This window comes from Pantherophis guttatus, chromosome 15 (assembly GCF_059756535.1).
Source record: "Pantherophis guttatus breed Tessera chromosome 15, ASM5975653v1, whole genome shotgun sequence".
NCBI lineage: Eukaryota > Metazoa > Chordata > Lepidosauria > Squamata > Colubridae > Pantherophis > Pantherophis guttatus.
Window position 1 is genome coordinate 11,155,553 of NC_142077.1, and position 27,079 is coordinate 11,182,631.

Sequence of the window (27,079 nt, forward strand, 5' to 3'; positions counted from 1 at the left end):
CTGTAAAATCTCCATTCCCACCCCAATCCAGGGGAAGGATACTGCAAAATCTCCATTCCCACCCCAATCCAGGGGAAGGTTACTGCAAAATCTCCATTCCCACCCCAATCCAGGGGAAGGTTACTGCAAAATCCCCATTTCCTCCCGATCAGCTGGGACTCAGGAGGCAGAGAATAGATGGGGGTTGGCCCAGTCAGAATCTTTACTACCGGTTCTCCAACCTACTCAAAATTTCCGCTACCGGCTCTCCAAAACTGGTTAGAACCTAATGTAAATGAAGCGGGCTCTGATAGATGACCACTGGATAACTTTCTATTCACTCTATTCTAAAGGCAGAAAATGCATCCGGTTGGAAAAATTACAAACTCAGCCAAAATCCTTTTGATACTTTTAGGAGGCCTCTAAATTGTCAGAAGAAAGAAACATTCTAATGACATACAGCTTAAAAGTTGGTTAGGTCAAGGGGATCCACATGAGCTATAAGTCATTTATCAACAGAAGATAATTTGAATCTATGCTCCAGTAATTTACAGAAGAATTATGATTGTTTGGCAAGAATAATATGAAACTTTAGTAATTAGGAAATGTCAATTAAATATAACAAATGTATATGACCATATAAACTGCTGAGTTAACAGAATCCTTTGTCTTAGAAGTGTATAAAACCGTTGTAACAAAGTTCTCTTTTTGTTCAAAGCTTCATGTAAAAATTGGCTCTGAACCTTGCGCAATACACTGTCTCTGACTAACCTAGGAATGTTGCGTTGGTCTCATCATTCCACAACCTGCTGAAACCCACCTCTGGTAGTACCCAGAGGTGGGATTCACTTACCTTCCCTACCGGTTTGCAAATGTGAGTGCGCGCGCAGTTGGTGGCCACTTTGCTAACAGAAACCTAAAGATGACAATGTATGACACAATACATTGGGAAAGAGGAAATAAATAAATAGTAAATAAACATGGAGGCAATGCAGTCTCGCCTTCCCTGAACACAATAATCCTGAAGTCCCCGCAAGGAGGCTGGGAGGCAAGTGTGCGCATCCCATGCACAAAACATATCCGCATATTTACGCAGTTAAAATATCTGTTGACCGATGGACGCTGAGGACTAGCAGCTTGGAAAGGCTGGCTCAAAGGAACCCTGGCTCTGCTTCTCAAGTCCTCACTTTTGTAGGTGGCTCCATTTAATCTTAAGATTCTTTAAAAACAGAGTGTGTGGGGGTTTTTTAGAGTGGGGGGGATTTGATTATTTTATTAAGTTTAATTTTGTCCACTGGTTATGACTTTCTCAGTGGGAAACAATCAGATCATTGTTTCCCACTTCGGCTTAGCGGCCCCTTCCTCAAATGGATCTTCTTTGGCCATTGCAACTTCTGGTTTAAAATTCAAGCACTTCCTGTACCAATTATACTGGTACACTGGTATAATTTTAAATCGTTTTTTAATTGGGTTACTGATTTTAATTTGGTATTGTATTGTGATTTGTATTGAAGTTGTCATTTTGTAAGCCGCCTTGAGTCCCTAGGGAGAAAGGCGGCATATAAATCGCAATAAATAAATAAATAAATTATCCCACACTGTATAGAATTCTGAATCCTCTTTTTCATTTAGTTCTAATGTTAATTTATTCAGTTCAGCACAATCAAATATTTTCTGAATAATAGATTCCTCAGGTGGTATATGATTTCCTTTCCAATATTGTGCATATGTTATTCTCGCTGCTGTATATGAATGATTAAATATCCTGGGTTTTTTTTTTTATCATATTTGGCCTTTAGTACTTCCCAGGAGAAAGGTTTCTGGAATCAATTCGATTTTATTATTAATTAATTCTTGTAGCCAATTTTGTATTTTACTCGAATATAATTGGTGTGGGTGGATTGATAACTGAATTACAAATGGATGAAAATTACTACAAAGTTTAATTAATAATAATAATAATAATAATAATAATAATAATAATAATAATAATAATAATAATAATAATAATTTTATTTCTATGTCGCCTTTCTCCCGAAGGACTCAGGGTGGTGTACAGCCTGATTAAAAGCACAAAGACAGACAAAATTTAAAAATAATTAAAATTATTAAATAATTGGCTCAATTATAAAACCCCCAAATTTAAAATCCCACATTTAAAACCAATTAAAATCTTTACATTGATAGCCCAGCCTGGCGGAACAACGAGGTTTTGAAGGCACAGCGAAATACACGGAAGTCGGAAATCTTACGCATTTCTGGGGGCAGTTCATTCCAAAGGGCTCCATATATTTGGAGTTATAGAATATATAGGAAAAATTAATCTAACCTGTGGGAAAAGTAACACTATCTGATTGTTTACGTATGGAAAAAACCACAATAAAATATTGCGCCCCCAGAGATAAGGAGAATCCAAGACCTCAGTGCCTTCCGCCGTGCCCTTAAAACCCACTTTTTCCAGCAAGCCGAGCTGGCTTAAGAAGAAATTTTTAAAAGTTTTAAATTGGTTTGTGATTTTTAATTTTTGAGCCAAATTTATATATATTTTAATGTTTTTTAATATTTGTATTTCATGTTCTTAATTCTTAATTCTGGCTGTACACCGCCCTGAGTCCTCAGGGAGAAGGGCGGTATATAAATTGGAAATAAAGTAATTTTGAAAACTGAATATGCAAAAAAGAAAAAGTATTTAATTATACATATTCTGACAGCCGCTAGAATTTCCTTTGCCCAGTATTGGAAAGAAAAACAAATACCACCTCAAGAACATGTTATTGGAAAAATATTGGAGTGCGCCGAAATGAACAAATTGACTTCAGAAATTAATGACAAAGAAGATTCAGAATTTTATAGCGTGTGGGACATGTGGTACGAATGGATGGGGGAAAGAAAAAAAGAAGGTAATAGAGATTAAATATTAACTAATGAACAAAATCTATATGAATAGTATTATATTTAGTCTTAGAGAGTTGAGCACCATTATTTTTAAGTGTATTGAAATTAAATCTAGCTTCAAGAAACAATACCAACAAAAGACAAGCAATAATGCATGTAGATGTATATATGTATATAATTGCACCAATGAACCGAAAATGTACCGATTGTATCACTATATGTTATAATAAAAATCAAATTCAAAAAAAAAAAAAAAGAAAGAAAGAAATAAAGTAAAATAAATAAATAAATAAAATAAAAATAAATAAATATAAAATAAAATAAAATAAAATTCAAGCACTTCCACTCGTGTTTCTACCTCTCCAAATTTTATTTTCCCACTCTCTCCCTTCTTCCGGACCTTCACAAAGTATCCTACTAACAGAGCCACACCTGTCCTAAATTCACCCCTGGAAAATGAAAACCTTTGCAGAAAACTCTCAATTAAAAACAAAAAAGGCCGGCTCAGCCGCGGAGAAGTATTTTTCCCTGCACATAAAAGGCAGCGCTCCTAATTAAAATAATTGGCCTGCCCCCGGCTCGCTTGTTTATTCCATTAGCATATAAATAATGAACGTGCCCTTTGAAGCTCAACCGGGGCTGGAGATGACAGAGAATGGAGCCTCCATGAAAACAGGTAGGAGGAAGTGGGGAGGGGAGCGGGGGAGGACAGAAGGGCAACAGGAGCTGAGAAAGAACAGCTGGATTCATAGAAACCCCCAAGTCCTTCCCCTCCCTCACATTTTGAATTCACCAGAATTGCTGCAGGCCTCAATCATTCCACCAGGTTCATGCAGAACATTAAAATTTCAGAGGGCAGGGCAGGCAGAAGGAAGCCCGAAGCCTGAAGAAAGGCCTCTGAGCATCGACAGAGAGCCTCCCAAGGCACCTGCACAAATGCTGTCTCGGCCAAGATCCATCTTCCGCCTTTATCTATTTGTTTTCATTTGACTTCTGCTGTCCTCTCTCTCTCTCCCTCTCTTTCTCTGGCTGGCTAAGATAGATAGATAGATAGATAGATAGATAGATAGATAGATAGATAGATAGATAGATAGATAGATAGATAGATAGATAGATAGATAGATAAAAGCTATTAGATAGAGATAGATAAGATAGGTATAGAGATATAAGATATAGATGTATAGATATAAGATAGATATAGATAGATATATAAGATACATATAGAAGAGCTATTAGATAGAGATAGAGATAGATAGATAAGATAGATAGAGATATAGATATAAGATAGATATGATAGATATATAAGAGATATAAATGGATAGAGATATAAGATTGATATATAGATTGATATTAGATTGATATTAGATATAAGATAGAGAGATAAGATAAATATAGCTACAGAGATATAATAGATAGAGATAGATATAAGAGATAAAGAGATATTAGATAGCGATAGAAGAGATAGAGATAGAAGAGACAGACATATATATAAGAGATAGATATAGATAGATAGGAGATAGATAGAGATAAGAGATATAAGATAGATAGATAGATAAATAGATATAGAAAAGCTATTGGATAAATAGATAGATAGATACATAAATAGGTATAGAGATATAAGATATATAGATATAAGATAGATATATAGATAGATATATAAGATACATATAGAAGAGCTATTAGATAGAGATATAGATATAAGATAGATATAGATATAGATATAAGATAAATATGATAGATAGATATATAAGAGATATAAATGGATAGAGATATAAGATAGATAGAGATAGAGATAAGATAGATATAGACAGAGATATAATAGAGATAGATATAAGAGATAAAGAGATATAAAATAGATAGCGATAGAAGTGATAGAGATATACGAGATAGACATATATATAAGAGATATAGATAGATATGAGATAGATAGAGATAAGAGATATAAGATAGATTAGATAGATAGATAGATAGATAGATAGATAGATAGATAGATAGATAGATAGATAGAGATATGGACTCTAGGACTGAGCGGTTCGATTGCCTTGCAGTCCAAGGGACTCGCAGGAGTCTTCTCTGGCACCATCATTCAAAGGCCTCAATTCTTTGGTGCTCAAATATATTTAACATATACAGGTATTTAATAAACAGTGTATTGTCTGGGTCATTTTACATATACATAATCGTAGTAATAATAATATTCCTTACTTGTATATAATAGTATTCTTCCAACTTCTAATTTCTACCTTTATTATCTAACCATTGGTAAAACAAATCCCAAGTTAAAACATATTCTGTTGTGTTTTCCTTCTCCTTTATCTGTAATGTTCACCTATCCATTTCCGCACAATCTAATATTTTTTTTGATCCCATTTTCATCTGGGAGTTTCCTCATTTTTTTCCCAACGTTGTGCAAAAACAATTCTCACTGCCGTCAAAAGAATGTAGCATTAAATATAAACAAAAATATTTCTGGTTTTTAAATCGATGATGTTGCTTTATCGTTTTCTCTAACCGTGTTATGTATTTTCAGTCCAATTAAAAAAAAAATTTTTTTTGCCTTTGGGCAGGTCTACCATATACAAAAAATAAAAAATAAAAAATGGAACTTTTCACGAATTTTGCGTGTCATCCTTGTATGTGTATGTGTGTGTTTCTTTGACGCTTGCCAAGACACGGGAAGCTGAGATACATCCCCTGGCCTTGGGCTGCAAGGTTTAATGGCAGCCGTGCGCTGGGCAGCTCAACAACATAACCCTAATTGCTTTCCTGGATGAGGAGGGGTGGGGGGGTGAAAAGCAAAGGTAGCTTAGCCTAAACTCTCCACCGCTAGCTGAGCTAGTTAGAACCAGTCTCCTTATCAAGATTCGTGGCCTTTGTCACCGGAGCCCAGCCGGCTTAAAGCAGAGAGAAAGTTCCTTGCGAGGGCCTTATAAAACGAAGCGCCTTGCTTACCGTGCCACAAACATCGCCGAGGCCTTGAGAACACAGCACCAGACAAGATGGGCTGCCTAAGTCTGACTTATCCCTTCGTTTTGCTCGTGGGGTTTCTCCTGGCTGGGCCGGGCCGGGCTCATCCAGTGACGTGGAGTCCCTCCGGCCAAGATTTGCAAGTTCTACAGGTAAGGAGGAGGGAGGAGGAACTTGCTGAGCCAAGATCTCCAGCTGGCTGAAAAATCCAAGTGCATCAAATGAGATCTCCCAATCTTGAGGCAGGCAGGGCAGATGCCAATCACGAATGTAGATGCTCTGAGGGTAAGGCGGCCTTCTGCCACTTTCTGTTTGACAAACCTGGGAACCATGAGGACTAGAATCTCGTTGTAGAAGTCAGTTGTAAGTCAGAAACGGCTCAAGCAACAAAACCTGGCTTCCTACAGGGGTTTGGTGGTGCAGGGATAAGTCCAGAGGGAGAGGGGGAGAGAGAGAGAGAGGGAGAAGAGAGGGAGGGAGGGAGGAAGGGAGAGGGAGGAGAGAGGGAGGGAGGGTGAAGAAAGGGAGGGATGGAGAGAAAGAGAGGGAGCAGAGAGAGTGGGAGAGGGAGGAGAGAGGGAAAGAGAGAGGGAGGAGAGAGAGGGAGCAGAAAGAGAGGGAGAGGGAGGAGAGAGAGGGAGGGTAGACGGAAGCAGAGAGAGAGAGAAAGAGGGCAAGAGAGCGAGAGAGGCTTCAATTTTAAGAATGTCCCCATTTTCACCCTCTACCATTTTTAGCACCTCCTTGATCGGCTGCGCGAAAAGATCCGGCAAGAGGAGGATCTGGAACGTCCGGACTACGAAGAAGCCGGCGGTGCAAATGACAATGGCGATTATCCTCCTGACCTCGAAGACGAGGGCGAGATGATCCCTTCTCACCTGCCCAAACTTCAAGATTCCCTCACTCAGGTTCAATGGAGAAATTTCCTGGTGGCGTCGAGGAGGTACTTCTCCGGGTGCTTCGGAATCAGGCTCGATCGGATCGGGACCCAGACGGGACTCGGCTGCAAGCCCTACAAACCCCGTAGGTCCCCCTTTTTTAAGAGTTTCACCACGTAGGGCTGTTCCAAGCATCACACCTAGACCAGTCTGGATTTGGAAAACCTTTTAAAAAGTCACGCAAAGGAAGCGCTCTGAATAAGGCCAAGCGCATATCAAAAGAAAATAAGGCAGGGTCTTATTTTCTTTTGACAACCCCCCCCCCCCCAAAAAATAAGTACTTGACCTTATTTTCAGGCTCAAAAGCCCGATTGGGCTTATGATCCGGGGAGGACTTATTTTCGGGGAAACACGGTACCACGAGCGGGGTGGACCCCCCCTTCTGCTTCCTGTGACTTCCCCCCCCCAAATTAAGTTTTTTTTCCCCAAAATCCTAAAACTGCTTTCTCTCCCTATGTTGGGGCAGTGAGTGGGGAGGGACTTTAAGTTGACATCTGGATCAACTTTCACTCAGGGATGAAAAGGGTCTTTAAAAAAACTCAACTGCTTTGTGTTATTCGTAACACAATTTTGTAAAACGAATCGAAAGGAAGAAATAACCGTCAAGGGGAACCACCCCGAGTTCGAAAAAAACGAGAATTAAAACGTCTGGGGCATAATGTGTGCTATGTGAGATCGCCCCCTCCCCAAAGCAGAAGAGGGTGACAGAATCTAGAACATTTCTAGAATCCAGAAAGCGACAAATAAGAATTCGGCTTTCAAAAGTCAGTTTCCACTCTACTTAAGGTGTGGGAAAGGAACAAAGTGTTGTAGGAGAAACTTAGCACGGTTGAGACAAATGCTGCACGAGGTTCTTGCAAGGATAGACTAGATGTCCTTCAAGGCCTCAGCTCTACCTGTTTGAATTCTGATTCTGCTCTTCGAGGCGGGAAGGTTACCGTCTCGCTCGGCTTCGTTCCCTTCCATGTTAAGCAGCTCACACCAAAAGGCTCTTCTGCGTGAAAGGATTTAGCGTCCCATAGCTGTTCTTTTTCCTGTATTCTGGGATGGCTTCTGAGGAGCAGAAATGGGATTTATGGATCTGAAACTGTGAATCCTTGCTGTCTTCAGGAAAGATGGAGCCTCTTCAACTCATTCCTTTTTTAATTTTCTGTTTCAGGTCCCTGGAGGAGGCGAAGAAGCTGAAATTCATCCTCTTCCTCCAGGAGTAAATAGATGACATGGTCCTTGATATGAACTATTTCATCACCTCTTTTACGTCCCCTGCGAAAAGATCCATTCTGTTTTCCACACTGTCTAAATATTGTAGAGAACTCTTTAACGTCCAATATTAATTCTTCAACCTTCAGTCTTTCAATATTCAAGCACGGTTGTTGTCCCTCCGGTCCTGGAGACCCATTTTACCCCTTATCATGGGGACCAAATCTGATTGTCACGGACATCAATAAAGGTTTTGTAAAAATGGAAGACTTGGCTCTTTGTCTAAAGGAAGGGAGGGGGGTGGAAAGAGTTCTGGAAAGCAACTGCCCTACAAAAAGGGAAGTTTAGAGGTGGGAGAAATACCCAGATTGAACAGTTGCAAGAAGCAGTTACAGATAAGAGAGAATAGAGAAAGATTCTAGAGAGGAAGATGGAAGGCAAATTAAAAAAAAGCATAGCAACCGAAGTATTGAAGCGGGCAAGAGACGATGGATAAATGATTTCTTTGTCGTCGTCGTTGTCATTCTGATTTGCTTTTCCTTTTCTCTCTGTCCTTTCTCTTCTTTTCTTTGTTTCAGGTAGGTGACACGAATAGAAGCCGGGTAGGATAAAAGGTGATATGGTTAAAAGTTAGAATAGGTGATAGAAATAAGAGAAAGGGGAATGTTAGTGTAGACAGTTTTATATAACAAAATAAAGTAAAAATAAGAGAAAACATGGAAGAATTGAATAATGACAGATTGCAACTTATCATCATTGTGTATCATTATTAGAAATATATAAGTTGATCGGATGTAATTACTATGATTAAGTTTATCAAGTTTTATTTGTATTAGAACGTAGGACACTCAGATGCCACACCATTCATGCATTGATTCGATATGTTTGTAAAAAAAATTAAAAAACTTGAACCTTGGTAGTACAGTGGTTTAAAGCACCCTGTTATTAACACAGCTGCCTGCAATTACTGCAGGTTCGAATCTCACCAGGCTCAAGGTTGACTCAGCCTTCCATCCTTTCTAAGGTAGGTTAAATGAGGACCCAGTTTGTGGGGGCAATAAGCTGACTTTGTATAAATATACAAAAGTATGAAGGCTATTGCTTAACGCAGTGTAAGCCACCCTGAGTCTCCGGAGAAGGGCGGCATATAAATCAAATTAAAAAAAAAAACAAAACTTCACCCCCCCAAAAAAAGGCTGCTCGAATACCACTTTAGATTGAACTGAAAAGGGAAACAACAGGAAAGAGGGGAAGGAGTAGTGAGAGGAAGGAAGAAGAGAGGAGAGGAGAAAGAAGAAAGGGAAAAGGAGGGGAAGAAAAGGGAGGGGAAAGAGGAGCAGAGGAGAAGGTTAGAAGGGGGAAGAAGAAAGGAGTGGGCAGCCCCGAAAAAGTAAAAATTAAAGTTAAAAGATGAATGAAAAATGATGGAAATGACTGTACATATAAATGTGTTTATGGGAAATAAAAATAAAAAACTCTTTTTGGGAAAAAATAAATAAATAAAAATAATAAAAAAACTTTAAAAGTCAAAAGGGAAGTGTGCGGATGGCCGTTGGCGAGTTCCAACTAGGGGTGCCCAATTCTAGGGAGCACGTGGAAGGACCGACTCAAATTTCTCACACCTTGTCGCGCACTTCTACAGGTTCGGGCGATGCTTGCTAGGCTCCGTGAGCTAGATCAGTGGGTTCAGCACCTTGGAGAGCACCCAGCAACTTAGATACACAGATTCCTTCAGGTTTCCTTCTCTGACCAGCTCCGACCGGATTTTTTTTCCCTCCCTTGACCTCCAAGGGAGGCCTTTCTCACCCACCCCAAGGTCAAAACTGACCTCAACCCAGGAAGTCCGTTGGTACAAATAAATGAGCCACCTCAAGGTTTCCACCTTCTTGCTTCGCATTACTATTACTATTAATCTTCTCATCGTTCCTATCACCCATCTCCTCCCACTTATGACTGTATGGCTGTAACTTGCAATTTATATTGATCGTTTCCTAGTACGATTCGATTGCTTATTTGTTCCCTATGACTATCATTAAGTGTTGTACCTTATGATTCTTGACGAATGTGTCTTTTCTTTTATGTACACTGAGAGCGTATGCACCAAAGACAAATTCCTTGTGCGTCCAATCACACTTGGCCAATAAAGAATTCTATCTATCTATCTATCTATCTATCTATCTATCTATCTATCTATCTATCTATCTATCTATCTATCTATCTATTTCTTAATATGAGTTGATTGCTTATTTGTACCCTATGACCATCATTAAGTGTGGTACCTTATGATTCTTGACGAATTGTTATCTTGTCTTTTTATGTACACTGAGAGCGTATGCACCAAAGACAAATTCCTCGTGTGTCCAATCACACTTGGCCAATAAAGAATTGTATCGTGTTGTGTTGTATTTTGTGCCGATATTTAGCGGTTGACTGGTTTTACACACGGAAGGCCGTAAACTCACGCCGCGGCTTTTGATAGCAGAGAATAAATAACTGCACTATTTTCATCTTCCGTTAAGGGCTAAACGAATTATTTTCCGAGACACGTTTCCCAATTTTGCTGGTGGTTATCGATCCTAAGAAACGAAGCCCTAGGGGCAGCCATCAACACCCATCACATGGCAAGGGTTTCTGTACTGGCTGGATTCATTCACTAAACTGGGATTATTTCCTTATTTTGAATTTCTTGGAGATCTCCCAGCAGTTCAGTTGAGGCAAAAGAGCCACAGGGTCCAGATTCTTACACTTGAGTTCAGCACAGAAAGTAAGATACCATGCAATGCAGGGATGAAATCTACTTAGTTACCTTCCCTACCGGTTCGGAAGTGCGCGCGCCATCGTCACATCTGATTTTTGGACCCTCTGCGCATCCGCAAAGCCTTCTGTGCATGCACAGAGTGTCAAAAACAGGGTAAAACCAGGAAGTAACAATGTCCAGGCGGGTGGGCGGAGCCTCGAACCGGAGCGAACCGGTAGCATTTCACCCCTGATGCAATGGCTGAGCATGTACAAATTTAAAATCTGGAAGAAGAAAAAAAATCCTCTCCTCGCCCCCCTCTACAATACCTTGTTTCAGGCATTTTATACACAGCTCACAAACACACACATGATATCAAGATAGATTAGATTAGATTAGAATAGGAGAGAGAATGTAATGTAATTTTAATGGAATGGAATGGAATGGAATGGAATGGAATGGAATAGAATAGAATAGAAAATATGGAATGGAATGGAAAGGATTGGAATAGAATAAAATAGAATAGAAAGAATAGAATAGAATATAGAATATAGAATATAGAATATAGAATAGAATAGAATAGAATAGAATAGAATAGAATAGAATAGAATAGAAGTGAAGTTGGAAGGGACTTTGGAGGTCTTCTAGTCCAACCCCCTGCTCAGGCAGGAAACCTTATATCATTTAGGACAAAATGGTTGTCCAATCTCTTCTTAAAAACCTCCAGTGTTGGGAGAATTCACAATTTCTGGAGGCAAGTTGTCCCACTGGTTAATTTGTTCTAACTGTCTCGAAATTTCTCCTTAGTTCTAGGTTGCTTCTCTCCGTGATTAGTTTTAAGATTAAGATCCTCCATCGTCAGAAGCACTCTACCTGCAAAGAGGAGCTGTTTTCCCCTCAAGCATTTCGGAAGCAGCTGGATTCCTAGGCTGCAACTGCACGTGTACAATTAAGCTAACTTCGCCATGTAGTTTTTAAGGGTTCAATAGATTCACACCGTGAGTCGATTCGGATTTCGGCATACTGCATGCTTTTGCGTCCACAACTCCTTTCAGAGTAACCAATCGCCTTAAAAGCCTGACAGCTTTTCAAAATCAAGAACAGTTTTTCCCCGAACGCCATCACTCTGCTAAACAAATAATTCCCTCAACACTGTCAAACTATTCACTAATAGTTAATCACTGCACTACTATTAATCTTCTCTTTGTTCCCATCACCCATCTTTTCCCACTTATGACTGTATGACTGTAACCTTGTTGCTGGTATTCTTACAATTTATACTGACTGTTTCCTAGTATGATTTGATTGCTTATTTGTACCCTGTGACTATCATTAAGTGTTGTACCTTATGATTCTTGACGAATGTTATCTTGTCTTTTTATGTACACCGAGAGCGTATGCACCAAAGACAAATTCCTTGTGTGTCCAATCACACTTGGCCAATAAAATTCTATTCTATTCTATTCTATTCTATTCTATTCTGTTCTGTTCTGTTCTGTTCTGTTCTATATTCTATCCTGTTCTGTTCTGTTCCGTTCCATTCTGCATTCTATTCCATTCCATTCCATTCCATTCCATTCCATTCCATTCCATTCTATTCCTATTCCTATTCTATTCCTAATTATTATTTCTATTCCCTATTATTCCATTCTATTCTATTCTGTTCTGTTCTTTTGTTCTGTTTTGTTCTGATCTGCATTCTATCCTGTTCTGTTCCATTCCATTCTGCATTCTATTCCATTCCATTCCATTCCTAATTATTATTTCTATTCCCTATTATTCTATTCTATTCTATTCTATTCTATTCTATTCTATTCTATTCTATTCTATTCTATTCTGTTGTTCTGTTCTGTTCTTCTGTTTTGTTCTGATCTGCATTCTATCCTGTTCTGTTCCATTCCATTGCATTCCAATCTATTCCCTATTCTATTCTATTCTATTCTGTTCTGTTCCTTTGTTCTGTTCTGTTCTGCATTCTATCCTGTTCTGTTCCATTCCATTCTGCATTCCATTCCATTCCATTCCATTCCTAATTATTTCTATTCCCTATTATTCTATTCTATTCTATTCTATTCTATTCTATTCTATTCTATTCTGTTCTGTTCTGTTCTGTTCTGTTCTTTTGTTCTGTTTTGTTCTGATCTGCATTCTATCCTGTTCTGTTCCATTCCATTCCATTCCATTCCATTCCATTCTAATCTATTCCCTATTCTATTCTATTCTATTCTGTTCCGTTCCGTTCCGTTCTGTTCTGCTCTTTTGTTCTGTTCTGTTCTGATCTGCATTCTATCCTGTTCCGTTCCATTCCATTCCATTCCATTCCATTCCATTCTAATCTATTCCCTATTCTATTCTATTCTATTCTGTTCCGTTCCGTTCTGTTCTGTTCTGCTCTTTTGTTCTGTTCTGTTCTGCTCTGCATTCTATCCTGTTCTGTTCCATTCCATTCCATTCCATTCTATCAAAACTTGCAAAGAAAAAAAGCCCCCATATTTATTTGGGAGTGGGGAGAGAGGCAGAAAATCTCTGTAGGCCATATATGGTAGCGATAAACGATGTTGGGACACCAAAATGCCTGCCTTCTTTTGTGCCTTTTCTATACAAGGAAGTTTTCTCCGGGAGGCTTTTAAGCCTCGTTGGGAAAAATGAAAGACCCTCTTTCCCGCAAAGGCCATCAACCTGAAAGGTGGGGGGGGGGTGTTGGAGGGAAAGAGAAATGCGAAGAATGCCCAGCCAGGAATGGGTGTGTAATCTCCACTCGTGGTATCAACGCTGGAGATCCCGGCGACATGAAATCATTGACTTGTGACTCGCATGCCTCCGAAAAGAGGCCGCTTTGCCCCGTGACACCTAATAAAGAGAATCTTCTCTTTTGGAAAACGCAGCATGCCAGCCGCGGCGCTGGAATGCGCTCCAGATAACCCAGGAAAGCAAAGCTCGCTTCCGAAGGGTATATAAGAACTTGCGGTTTGAGAGAGAGACAGAGAGAGAGACCGAGAGAGAGAAGGTTAAGAAGCCCCCTCTGAAAACAGCCGACTCTTGATCTCCAAGGATGGATGCTCAGGGTTCATTCCTCACCGTGGTCTCCTTGGTGTTTTTTCTCGGGTTCCAGCATCCGGCGGCTCACCCCATCCATAGCCTCAGCTCGGCCGAGGAGCTAGCGAACATGGAGGTAAGAGAAGGAGCTTCTTGGGATCTTGATCTGGATTCGGGGAATTATCCAACAGGCACTGGCGGCAATCAATTTGTCTGATATGGCGTAGGTGTCTCCGGCTTGAGGAGCTGGGGGTTGGGCTAGAAGACCTCCGAAGTCCCTATTTATTTATTTATTTATTTATTTATTTATTTGTTTGTTTGTTTGTTTGTTAGTTCGATTTATATGCCGCCTTTCTCCGGAGACTCAGGGAGGCTTACAATGCGTTAAGCAATAGCCTTCATACTTTTGTATATACCTGCTTTGTAGGGCTTTTTCGGGGGGGCCCTAAGCGTTGTTCTATTTTATACAAAGTCATCTTATTGCCCCTCACAAACCGGGTCCTCATTTTACCTACCTCGAAAGGATGGAAGGCTGAGTCAACCTTGAGCCTGGTGAGATTTGAACTCGCAGTAATTGCAGGCAGCCGGCAGCTAAGTGCTACTTTAACAGCACTTTATGGTCTGCTGCGCCACCAAGGCCCTTCCAGCTCTTTTCTGTTATTCCCCCTCGCAATAGCCCGCAAGCCTCTTAGGAGAGGATTCTTTCAGGAGCAGTCGTGGGGAACCCAGGTTCAGGAGCAGTCTACCCTAAAGGAACAGCCGTCGATTTCATACCCAGGTCGCAGATTGGCTGACTTCCATTGGAAGCAGGGAGTTGATGTGGGAAGGCGGTGTTTGCCTTCGGCAGAAAAAGCTGGTGTGTTTTAGCCGGAGAGAAAGAGATCAGACAAGCATCTATCAGAAATGGAATAGGGTCTCCTGTTGGGGTTGGACTAGAAGACCTCCAAGGTCCCTTCAGATTCTGTTCTTCTCAATGGCTTCTCAATGGCTCCAGGAAGCAGGACTAGCACCAATGTAAAGGAGGTTTTGTAAAAAAAAAAAAATTGGGAGAAACTCCTGAAAAACACACGTTCTCCTCTTCCTTCAAATTATTTTCAGGCAGAGTGGGAGCATCAACAGTTAAGGATCCCAAACAGAGAAAAAAAGGGGATTTTTCTTTATTTTCTTATAAACAGGGGAGATCAACATTCGGGGCCAGTCAAATATGCCCCAAGACGTACCGGTTTCAGGTCTATTTTTTCCTCTAGTTTGCTTCAAAATGCAAATTCCTGGCTCTTCTGGGCAGATTTGACTTAACAGAATCAGAATCAGAATCGAGCTGGGAGGGACCTTGGAGGTCTTCTAGTCCAACCCGCTTCCTCAAGCAGGAGACGCTATACCATTTCAGACAAGTGGCGGTCCAGTCTCTTCTTAAAAATCTCCATTGATGGAGCACCCAGAACTTCTGGTGGCAAGCTGTTCCACTGGCTAATTGTCCTCACTGTTAGGAAGTTTCTCCTTAATTCCAAGTTGCTTCTCTCCTTGATTAGTTTCCATCCGTTGTTTCTTGTCCTGCCTTCTGGGGCTTTGGAGAATAAATAAATTGTGGTATCTCTTAAATAACCGGCATACTGCTATCATGTCCCCCCTAGTCCTTCTTTTCACTAGACTAGCCATACCTAGTTCCTGCAACCCTTCTTCGTGTATTTTAGTCTCCAGGCCCTTAATCATCTTAGTTGCTCTTCTTTGCATGTTTCTCAAAGACTCAACGCCTTTTTTTGTAATGTGGTGACCAAAACGGGATGTGGTATTCCGGTTGTCGCCTTAACCAGTGGTGAAATTCAAATTTTTTTACTACCAGTTCTGTGGGCGCGGCTTGGTGGGTGTGGTGTGGCGGGCATGGTAGGGGAAGGATACTGCAAAATCCCCATTCCGAATCCCCATTCTGGGACCAGCCAGAGGTGGTATTTGACGGTTCTCCGAACTACTCAAAATTTCCACTACCGGTTCTCCAGAACCTGTCAGAACCTGCTGGATTTCACCCCTGGCCTTAACTAAGGCTTTACAATGTTGCTTAAACTGAAATCACATTTTTGTTGTTGTTAGTTGCAAAGTTGTGTCCGACCCATCACGACCCCATGGACAACGTTCTTCCAGGCCTTCCTGTCCTCTACTATCCTCTGGAGTCCATTGAAGCTCACACCGACTGCTTCAGTGACTCCATCCAGCCATCTCGTTCTCTGCCGTCCCTTTCTTCTTTTGTCCTCCATCATTCCCAGCATTTGGCTCTCTTCTCCAGGGAGTCCTTCCTTCTCATTAGGTGGCCAAAGGCTTTGAGTTTCCTCTTCAGGATCTATTTAGTCAGAATTCAATTTAAGGCTCCATCAGTTATCTACGAAGCAATGGGTGAGGGTTTTTTTTGGGGGTGCAATAGACGTGACTGCCCATATGGTGTAATTGACCTTCTCGATTCCCACCTCAGGCTCTCCTGGAGAGGTTGGAGGAGAAAGTGGCTTTGATGGAGGACTTGCAAGGCAACCCTGACGACGTTGAAGCTCGGGGAGACCGCCAGGCCGAAGAGGACCTGAACGATGAGCCCCTAGCCGATGATTTCCCCGTCTTCTCTGACCGAACGGCTCTGCTGAAGCACATGAGGGGGATCCAAGCTGCCAAAAGCATGAGAGAATCGGGCTGCTTCGGCCGACGGTTGGACCGGATCGGATCCGTCAGTGGGATGGGTTGCAAAGGTGAGTGGATCCTATTCTCTGATCCCCAATTTAAAGCCTATTCAAAAGAATCCCCCACATTTCTGGGAAAAGAAAAGATGGTTTCCTCCCGTGAATTATAATAAAAAGCTCACCGTTGCCCTCCAAAATGAGCCAAGGTAATATTATCTACAACCACAATATTTCGGCGCCAGCTTTGGAGATAAAGTAGAAAAGCCGCTTCTGTTTTACGTTGAGGATCTCACCGTTCTTAGGGAAGAAGCTGCAATTCACGCCCAAATGCAAATAAGGTAAAGGTTCCCCTCGCACATATGTGCTAGTCGTTCCCGATTCTAGGGGGCGGTGCTCCTCTCCGTTTCAAAGCCGAAGAGCCAGCGCCGTCCGAAGACGCCTCCGTGGTCATGTGGCCGGCATGACTCAACGCCAAAGGCGTACGGAACGCTGTTCCCTTCCCACCAAAGGTGGTCCCTATTTTTTTATACTTGCATTTTTTACGTGCTTTCAAACTGCTAGGTTGGCAGAAGCTGGGACAAGTCACGGGAGCTCACCCCGTTACGCGGCACTAGGGATTCGAACCGCTGAACTGCCGACCTTTCGATCGACAAGATCAGCGTCTTAGCCACTGAGCCACCGCAAATGCAAATATAAGCCCCTTAAAGAGAAAGGGACACTCCAAAACCAGGGTTATCTCAAAGGAAAAAGCAGTCACGGAAAGAGCTTATAAAAGCCCCAAATAATTCCTGATCCGATTCAAAGCTTTTCTTTTCTTTGGCAAACTTTCAGCTGCTTTTTTAAAAAAATTTGATTTATATGCCGCCCTTCTCCGGAGACTCGGCGGCTTACAATGCGCTAAGCAATAGCCTTCATCCTTTTGTATATTTATACAAAGTCAGCTTATTGCCCCCACAATCTGGGTCCTCATTTTACCTACCTTAGAAAGGATGGAAGGCTGAGTCAACCTTGAGCCTGGCGAGATTCGAACCTGCAGTAATTGCAGGCAGCTGGTCTTAATAACAGGGTGCTTTAGACCACTGTACTACCAAGGCTCTTTCACAAGGACCTCCTATCTTAAAAGCAACTTTTTAAAAAATCCTCTTTCACCCCTCATTATTTCTACAAGGAAGGCTGTCTTTAATTTAGAAATGTAAAACGAACTCAGCAGAAGGTTTTTACACTTAGGCAGGAAAAACCAAAGGTACAAAGTACAGATTATTTATTTATTATTATTATTATTATTTATTAAATGTATTTATATGCCGCCATTCTCCCAAAGGACTCAGGGCGGCGAACACAAGTTAAGAAACAAGTACAATAAAATCATAATTTAATCCAAATAATTAATTAGTAGTAAATAATAAAGCCCGGAATCAGTCTCAGCCTATTTGTTTGAAAAGCCAAGTCTTCAAGTCCCGACGGAAGGAGCGAAGAGATTAGGTGAAACCTGGCTCAAAAATAGTAGCTGTGAGAGGGACCTTGGAGTCCTAGTGGACAATCACTTAAATATGAGCCAGCAATGTGTGTCAGCAGCCAAAAAAGCTAATTCAGTCCTTGGTTGCATTAACAGAGGGATAAAATCAAGATCACATGAAGTATTGGTACCGTTTTATAATGCCTTGGCAAGACCACACTTGGAATAGGGCATCCAGTTTTAGTCTCCATATTATAAAAAAGATGTAGAGACTATGGAAAGAGTGCAGAAAAGATGATTAAGGGCCTGAGACTAAAACATATAAAGAAAGGATGCAGGAATTGGGTATGTTTAGTCTAGAGAAAAGAAGAATTAGGGGCTGACATGATAGCAGTATTCCTGCATTTGAGGGGCTGCCACAAAGAAGAAGGGGTCAAATTATTCTGAGAAGACAAGAAACAACGGATGGAAACTAATCAAAAAGAGAAAGCCACCTGGAATTAAGGAGAAACTTCCTAACAGTGAGGACAATTAGCCAGTGGAACTGCTCGCCACCAGAAGTTCCATCACTGGAGGTTTTTAAGAAAAGACTGGGCAGTCAGTTGTCTGGAATGATACAGGACCTCCTGTTTGAGCAGGGAGTTGGATTAGAAGACCTCCAAAGTCTGTCTGTCTGTCTGTCTGTCTGTCTGTCTGTCTGTCTGTCTGTCTGTCTGTCTATCTATCTATCTATCTATCTATCTATCTATCTATCTATCTATCTATCTATCTATTTATTGGTTCGATTTATATGCCGCCCTTCTCCGGAGACTCAGGGTGGCTTACAATGCGTTAAGCAATAGCCTTCATACTTTTGTATATACCTGCTTAGTAGGGCTTTCGGCCCCCCCTAAGCGGTGTTCTTTCTTTTATACAAAGTCAGCTTATTGCCCCCACAATCCGGGTCCTCATTTTACCTACCTTGGAAGGATGGAAGGCTGAGTCAGCCTTTGGACTCTGTTCTGATTATGTCCCAAAGGTGATTTTTCAAAAGGCAACTGGACTTTCCTTGGTTTTTCTTTTTTTTTCCTTGAAAACATTTCGCTTCTCATCCGAGAATGAACGAATGAATACAACTTTATTACGGTCCTCGACCACCAATAGACATACAATAAATTAAAAATAATACTGACATTAATCATGAATAATTACATCCCTGTTATGAAACTACATAACCTCAAACCGTTAGGGTCATTCCCTAATTTACATGAGTGGAGAGCCGATAAGTATGCGAGTAAATGTATTTTTCCAATAATTGTTATAGATGTCTCCAAAAAAATTGGCACCCGTTGACATCTATAATTCTGTAACCAGACAAGCAGCAGTCCAGTCTTTTCTTTAAAAACTCCAGGGATGAAGCACCCGCAACTTCTGGTGGCAAGCTGTTCCGCCGGTTAATTGTCCTCAACGTTAGGAAGTTTTTCCTAAAATTCAAGTTGCTTCTCTCCTTGATTAGTTTCCTCCCATTGTTTCTTGTCTGGCCTTCGGGTGCTTTGGAAAATAATTTGACCCCTCTCCTCTTTGTGGCAGCCCCTCCAATACTGGAATTCTGCTATCATGTCACCCCTAATTCTTCTTTTTTCTACACCAGCCAAATCCAAATCCTGCAGCCGTTCTTCGAATCTTGTAGTCTCCAGGTCCTTAATCCTCTTAGTTGCACTTCTCTGCCCTTCTTCCAAAGGTCGTAACATCTTTTCTGTAATGTGGTGCCATTAGCCTAGCTAATGGGAGTCAGCAACCTGCAGCTCTGGAGCTCTGGAGCCGCATGTGGCTCTTTCATCCCTCTGCTGCGGCTCCCTGTTGCTGGTCGGCTCCACAATTGATAGAGCTTTCGGTTAGGACAGGTAGAGGAAAAAGGATGCCGCGCTAGGAGGAGACTCTATGGTAGGGGAACCGGACTTCCGGTTGGCTCCAGAATTGAACGGGGGCTTCCAGTTAGGAGCTTTGTGGCTCTTTGAGTGTTTAAGGTTGCCAACTCCTGGCCTCGCCTAAAGCAAACACTCCCTCTTCCTGGGACCCCCAATACCCCCTTGACATGGTGTCGTTCAGCACAAATCTTACGAGATTCACACTTACTTACGAGATCGCCTTCTGCCACCGATGGCCTCCCACCGGCCAATACGCTCCCAGAGAGGGACTCCTCAGGGTGCCGTCGGTCAAACTAAGTCGACTGGCGACCCCCAGGGGGAGACCCTTCTCTGTGGGGGCACCTGCCCTCTGGAATGAATTGCCCCCGAAGACACGTATGACCTACGTACCTTTCGCCGTGCCCTCAAGACATTATTGTTTCAACAAGCTGGGCTGGCTTAAACATGATTTTTAATGGCTGTTTTACTTCGTTTTTAATAATATTGGGGCCAAATTATTTAATATGTTTTTAAACTGTTTTTAAATTTTATGGATATGTGTGTTTTATTGTTGGCTGTACACCGCCCTGAGTCCTTCGGGAGAAGGGCGGTATAAAAATTTAAATAATAAATAAATAATAAATAAATAAAATCATTCTCAAGCTTGGCTTTTTCCTCCCTTAACCAAATTTGTTTTTCCTTTCTTTGCTTACAGGATCCAGAAGACACTAAAAAAGCCGCTCCTTTTCCGTGGCGTGTGAATTTCCGAAGATTTTTTCCAACCTGTGGGCGCTAGGAGAGCGAGAGAGAGCGCTCCCCCTATTTATTTATTTATTAACTTATTTATTACCTGCCTTCGTTTGCTTCTTTTTCCCGCCCCCCTTCCTTTTTCAAAAAAAAAGAAAAAAAATTGTTTTCTTATTTTCAGCACAGAGAATTTAGCCTGAAACTATCATTAAAACTATGATTATCTTATTCTGTTTTTGTGGTCTGGGATTGCGTCGCTCGCTTTCGACTCTTCCGCTCGCTTTGCGTTTTTAAAGAAGTTTGCTATTTCCTCTTTTTCAAAACAAGACATTTGCACGGTCCAGCTGCCTCGGCCCACATTCCCGAGATCTCTATGGGTAGTCCTCGACTTACAACAGTTCATTTAGTGACCCTTCAAAGTTACAACGGCCCTGAAAAAAAATGACTTAGGACCATTTTTATGTGAGCTTTGTATCAGCCCCAGGGTCACATGATCAAAATTCCTGACACTTGGCGCCAAATGTTAGAAATTTAATCAAATATTGAGCACATATTATCACATGTGGTGGACGTGTCGAAAAGCAAAAAAAAGAAAAGAAATTTTGTATGAAAGTGCATACATGGTTAGAAAAAATATTAAGGCAGCATATAGATTATAAACCAGAACTATTTTTATTAGGCATAGTACCAGAAAAATATGATAAAGGGAATGTATATTTAATACTAGCTGGTAACCCGGCGTTATTGCCCGGATATTTATGTATCCCAATCCTTACAGGCTTTTAAAAGTATACGTACAATATGCACATTATAAAGTAAATCATACACAAAATCACTATAAGTCTTTGGGCCCCAACCCCTATCCATCCGGGTGCCCATGCTCACCGCTAACCACCATCTGGTGGCCGGCAGCATTGGGGCTGCACATGGCTGGCCGCCGTGGTAACTGCCTGGGCCAACACACATCTGGCGGCAACGGTCCTCCTCGCCATTGGAATGGCCCAGCGGGTGGCGCGTGGCCACTGCGGAAGGCAGCCAGGACCGATCAGCTGGGCAGAGCAGCCGCTATATTCACCCCGAGGGGGTATTAGGGATGTTTTACCCCCACAGTATAAATATTTGACCTTTATGGGGAGGAGACATGAGATGAGGGTGTGGCTAACTGATGAGGACTAATTAGTCCAAAATAGATCTATCTTAGTCTCCCAATAGACAGCAAAATGCTAGTTTGATGTCTGAAAAAGCCTAGAAACTAGTGAATGGGATTTCATTGAGCTATGGCTGTATAAAGATCTTGATTTACGTAGGAAAAAAGCCAGCTGAGAGAAAAAGACATACATACATACATACATACATACAGAGAGAGAGAGAGAGAGAGAGAGAGAGAGAGATTACATGTTTTTGACAGCAGCAAGAATTGAATTTCTACAATACCGGAAAAATGAGGAGACACCTAAAGTAACAGTAACAGTTGGAAGGGACCTTGGAGGTCATCTAGTCCAACCCCATGCTCACGCAGGAGACCTATACTAGGGATTTGAACCGCCAAACTGCCGACTTTTCTGATTGACAAGCTCAGTGTCTTAGCCACTGAGCCACCTAGTCAGGCTGTTTTATCTTTCCCCCTTTTTTAAAAATTTTTTTTGAAAAGGCTTTCGGACTATTCAATAAAATATATACACCTAGTCAGGCATAGCTACAGAAGAAAATATAATTTAAAAAATATTAGACTGTGCGGAAATGGATAGACTAACACTGAGGATAAAAGAAAAAGAAGATATAGAATATTTTCAAACTGGGGACTTGTTTTGTCAAGGGTTGGATAATAGAGGGAGAAACTAGGAACTGAAAAAGCATTATTATGTAAACAAATTAATCCAGACAGTATGCTGTTCACCAAGCACTTATTGTATGTAAAGAGAAAATATATAAATAAATTGAAGAAAAAAAAAATTCGGACACTTATGACTGTTGCTGTGTCCCGGGGGTCATGTGATTCCCTTTTGCGACCTTTTGCCAAGCAAAGTCAAGAGGGAAGCCAGGTTCACTTACCGGATTACTAATTTATCAACCGCAGTGATTCACTTAACAACTCCGGCAAGGAAGGTTGTAAGTTCGGGCGAAACTCACTTAACAAATGTCTCACTTAAGAAGATAAATTTTGGACTCAGTTGTGGTCGTAAGTCGAAGACTACCAGTACAGACTCTATAAATCCGTGATGGCGAACCTATGGCACGCGTGCCACAAGTGGCACGTGGAGCCATATTAGTGGGCACACAGGCGCTGCCCTAGCTCAGCTCCAGTGCGCGCATCTGATTTTCGGGTCTTCCGGGCCCACTGGAAGTCGGCAAATGGGCCTTTTCTGGCCTCCAGAGGGGTGGGGAAGCCTGTTTTCGCCCTCCCCAGGCTCCAAGAAAGCCTCTGGAGCTTGGGGAGAGTGAAAAACGGACCTACCGGGCCCACTGTGCCATCATGTGCCAAAAGCGGGGGGAGCCTGCGCATGGTGGGGCGCATTGAATTATAGGTATGGGCACACACACATGACCCCAACTCCCCCGTGCTCCCCCCGCTTTTGGCACGCGACGGCAAAAAGGTTAGCCATCACTGCTATAAATGATCCACTCCACACTCAAAGGGACACCCCCAATTTCCACACGCTATAAGAGACCTCAAAATATTAAAATTGCAGCCGAGTTGCTAATTTATTCCTCTTAATCCCCATCAAGGATTTAAGGCACCTAACTCCCTACCATCTCTCTATCCATTTTCCTCTGCTTCTGAAGTCTAAAATACAGGCAGTCCTCAATTTATGGCCACAACTGAGCCCAACATTTATGTTGCTGAGCGAGACATTTTGAAAAGTGAGTTTTGCCTCATTTTACGGCCTTCCTTGCCACAGTTACAAGGACCACTGCAGTCCTTAACAACTTAAGTAAGTTAAGTTGTTAAGCGAATCGGGCTTTCCCCTTTGACTTTGCTTGTCAGGCGGCCGCGAAAGGATATCCCATGACTCCAGGACACTGCAACCCGTTGTGTGAGTCAGTTGCCAAGCGTCTGAATTTTGATCACGGGGACGCTGCAATGGTCATCGGTGTGAAAAATGGTCATAAGTTCCTTTTTTCAGTGCTGTCGTAAGACTGAACGGTCATTAAACAAACTGTTGTAAGTCAAGGACTATCTCTATTTCCTGATCCTTTGGGCCTGTCACTGCAAAGGATGAATAAATGGATCCTAAACTATAAGCAGAGAAACCTGGGTGATTGGGGAGGGGTGTCCTTGCCCCCGGCATCAGAGAGAGTGTCCTAAGTGATACAAGAATTGCCCCGTCTCAAACCCAAAATCAAAGTTTCATTTTTTTCCCCTACCTCGAGCACAAAGTCCAGGAGCGGTTTCCGAATAGGAACAAACGTAATTGAGGTCTTTGTCTTTAATCAAAGCAATCAATCAGTTTAGCCATCTCTGCTAACTCCCATCAACTCCTGCAGCCGTTCGTCCTTTGTGGAAATCAAAGTGTAGGTTGGTTGTTCTAGAAATGGCTAGCTGATATTATTACGTCAAAGTAAAAAGTGGAGGTTATTATAATTTATTCTACTGCACCAAAGGGTGTGGGAAGTCAATGCTTTTTCTTTTTCTCCTTCTTCCTTACATTTTTCCCTTCCCCTTTCCCTCTCCTATCCTTACTATTGTTTTCTTTGGCATTTTTGTATCTTATGTTATTAATAAAATAAAAAAATAATTACACTTAGGCAAGAAAAACCAAAAGCACAAATATAAACTGGGTGAAACCAGGCTTAATAGCAGTAACTATGAGAAGGATCTTGGAGTCTTAGTGGACAACCAATTAAATATGAGTCAAGAGTGTGCAGCGGCAGCCAAAAAAGCCAACGCAATCCTAAATTGCATTAACAGAGGGATACAATCAAGATCAAGAGAGGTACTAATACCACCCTATAAAGCCTTAGTAAGACCACACCTAGAATCCTGCATCCAGTTTTGGTCACCACACTATAAAAAAGATGCTGAGACTCTAGAAAAAGGGCAGAGAAGAGCAACCAAGAGGATTAGGGGACTGGAGGCTCAAACATACAATGAACGGTTGCAGGAACTGGACATGGTTGGTCTAGTGAAGAGAAGGACCAGGGGAGACAGGATAGCAGTCTTCCAATATTTGAGGGGCTGCCTTAGAGAGGAAGGGGTCAATATTTTCTAAGGCACCTGAAGCCAGACAAGGAACAATGGATGGAAACTGAACAAGGAGAGATTCAACCTGGAAATAAGGAGAAATTTTCTGACAGTGAGAGCAATCAACCCATGGAACAGAAGTTGCCTTCGGAAGTTGTGGGAGCTTCATCACTGGAGGCTTTCAAGAAGAGACTGGACTGCTATCTGTCAGAAATGGTGTAGGGTCTCCTGCTTAGGCAGGGGGTTGGACTAGATGACCTATAAAGTCCCTTCCAACTCTGTTAATCTGTTAAATAAATAATTTTTTTTAAAAAAAGAATGCCCACACACATAGGCCAAATGTCCTTTTAGAAATATGTACTTCTGACACAACATCAGTTGCAGTTATTGACAAGAAATGCAAAGAGCCTTGGTAGTACAGTAGTCTAAAGCACCCTGTTATTAAGACCAGCTGCCTGCAATTACTGCAGGTTCGAATCTCGCCAGGCTCAAGGTTGACTCAGCCTTCCATCCTTTCTAAGGTAGGTAAATTGAGGACCCGGATTGTGGGGGCAATAAGATGATTTTGTATAAATATACAAAAGTATGAAGGCTATTGCTTAGCACATTGTAAGCTGCCCTGAGTCTCCAGAGAAGGGCGGCATATAAATCAAATTAAAAAAAAAAAAAGAGCCAAAAGATTTAATCAAATCCTGAAGAAAGCTGGAGTGGGACCCATTCTGGCAATGCAACATCTCCTATGCTGAGGGTATCTACTCAACCATCCCAGCTACAACTATCCAGATCTCTCTCTCTCTCTCACTCCCAAGACCTCCTTCCTGACGAAGACCTCCAGACGTCAATCGAACGTTATCTCCTCCCAATCCAAAAATATCTATTTCCTTGCAGACAGCAGGCCTGAGGATGAACTGTTTAGGCATGCACAATACGGGCGTTACATTAAAAAAATTCATGTTCAACGAAAGGCAGACAAGCCTCCATTAAGCCATCATCCTTTTTTGCCCTCAACCAGCCAAGTCCTTCATTGTTCACATTTGCTTCCTAGAACATGAGCCCAGCATTCTCTCTTAGGGTCTGGAGAGGCTGCGTGTTCTTCCGAGATTTTTCTTCTTTCTTTCTTTGTTTCTTTGTTTCTTTCCTTTTCTTTCTCTTTCTTTCTCTCTTTTTCCTTCATTTCTTTTTCTTTCTTTCTTTTTCCTTCATTTCTTTTTTCTTTCTTTTCCTTTTCTTTCTCTTTCTTTCTTTTTCCTTCATTTCTTTTTTTCTTTCTTTCCTTTCTTTCTTTTTCTTTCTCCTTCTTTCTTTTTCCTTCATTTCTTTTTCTTTCTTTCTTTGTCTTTCTTTTTCTTTTTTCTTTCTTTCTTTCCTTTTCTTTCTTTTTTTCCTTTTCTTTCTCTTTCTTTCTTTTTCCTTCATTTCTTTTTTCTTTCTTTTCCTTTTCTTTCTCTTTCTTTCTTTTTCCTTCATTTCTTTTTCTTTCTTTCTTTCTTTCCTTTCTTTCTTTTTCTTTCTTTCTTTCTTTTTCCTTCATTTCTTTTTCTTTCTTTCTTTCTTTTTCCTTCATTTCTTTTTCTTTCTTTCTTTGTCTTTCTTTTTCTTTTTTCTTTCTTTCTTTCTTTCTTTCTTTCTTTCTTTCTTTCTTTCTTTCCTTTTCTTTCTTTTTTCCTTTTCTTTCTCTTTCTTTTCTTTTTCCTTCATTTCTTCCTCTTTCTTTATCTTTATCTTTCTTTTTCTTTTTTCTTTCTTTTCTCTTTTTATTTATTTATTTCTCTTTCTTCCTTTCTTTCTTTCTTTTTCTCCCTGTCTCTCTCTTCCTCCCTCCCTGTCTCTTTCTCTCTTCCTCCCTCCCTGTCTCTTTCTCTCCTTACCTACCTACCACAATAACAGCATTGGAAGGGACCTTGAAGGTCCTTTAGTCCAGGGGTCCCCAACCTTTCAGACCTCAGGGACGACTAAATTCATAATTTTAAATCCCACGGACCACTTAATGACCGGCTGGGTGGGCATGGCAAGGTGGTCATGTGACTGGGTGGGAGTGGCCAACTCAATGTCACTCACGTGGAGGGGCACTTTGCCAGCCTCTACTCGTGACTCCTTGCCTGCCCACCCGGGCTCTTTAGGGCCCCAACAGGAAGCAGCTGTTGGAGCTAAGCAGCCACCATGAGAAAGAGTTGGCAAAACAGCTGGCTCAGCTCAAATTGGATCTGACTAAGGAGGAGGCTCAGCAGAGGCACCTCACTGAGGACTAGGAGCATAGGCTTTCCAAGTAGAGGGAAGACCTGCAGGAGTGCAAGGCCAGGTACCGGCGCCTGGAGGCTCAGCAGGCTGAGATGGTCAGCCAGTTCCATGCCATGATGCAGTCCCACTGGAACAAGGTCCTTCGGCTCTTCACCACCAG

At 41.6% G+C, this 27,079-nt stretch overlaps 2 protein-coding genes across 2 annotated transcripts; both read left to right on the top strand.

Moving 5' to 3' along the window:
* Positions 1-5,873: 5,873 nt before the first annotated feature.
* LOC117659708 (natriuretic peptides A-like) lies at positions 5,874-8,068 on the top strand. The gene is made up of 3 exons (XM_060685271.2): positions 5,874-5,993; positions 6,579-6,864; positions 7,939-8,068. The coding sequence occupies exons 1-3, from the start codon at positions 5,874-5,876 to the stop codon at positions 7,962-7,964; spliced, it is 432 nt and encodes a 143-aa protein (XP_060541254.2). The 3' UTR covers positions 7,965-8,068.
* A 5,639-nt stretch (positions 8,069-13,707) lies between these two features.
* On the top strand, positions 13,708-20,576 carry LOC117659706 (natriuretic peptides A-like). Its single transcript, XM_034407751.2, has 3 exons — positions 13,708-13,888; positions 16,214-16,478; positions 20,467-20,576. Exons 1-3 carry the CDS (start codon positions 13,769-13,771, stop codon positions 20,481-20,483), a joined length of 402 nt encoding a protein of 133 aa, XP_034263642.2. The 5' UTR covers positions 13,708-13,768; the 3' UTR covers positions 20,484-20,576.
* The last annotated feature ends 6,503 nt before the right edge of the window (positions 20,577-27,079 follow it).

Coding starts and splice junctions, on each gene's coding strand:
- LOC117659708 (XM_060685271.2), top strand. CDS start 5,874: ATGGGCTGCCTAAGTCTGACTTATCCCTTCGTTTTGCTCGTGGGGTTT. Junction 5,994..6,578: donor AAGATTTGCAAGTTCTACAG/GTAAGGAGGAGG, acceptor TACCATTTTTAG/CACCTCCTTGATCGGCTGCG. Junction 6,865..7,938: donor CTGCAAGCCCTACAAACCCC/GTAGGTCCCCCT, acceptor TTTCTGTTTCAG/GTCCCTGGAGGAGGCGAAGA.
- LOC117659706 (XM_034407751.2), top strand. CDS start 13,769: ATGGATGCTCAGGGTTCATTCCTCACCGTGGTCTCCTTGGTGTTTTTT. Junction 13,889..16,213: donor AGGAGCTAGCGAACATGGAG/GTAAGAGAAGGA, acceptor TTCCCACCTCAG/GCTCTCCTGGAGAGGTTGGA.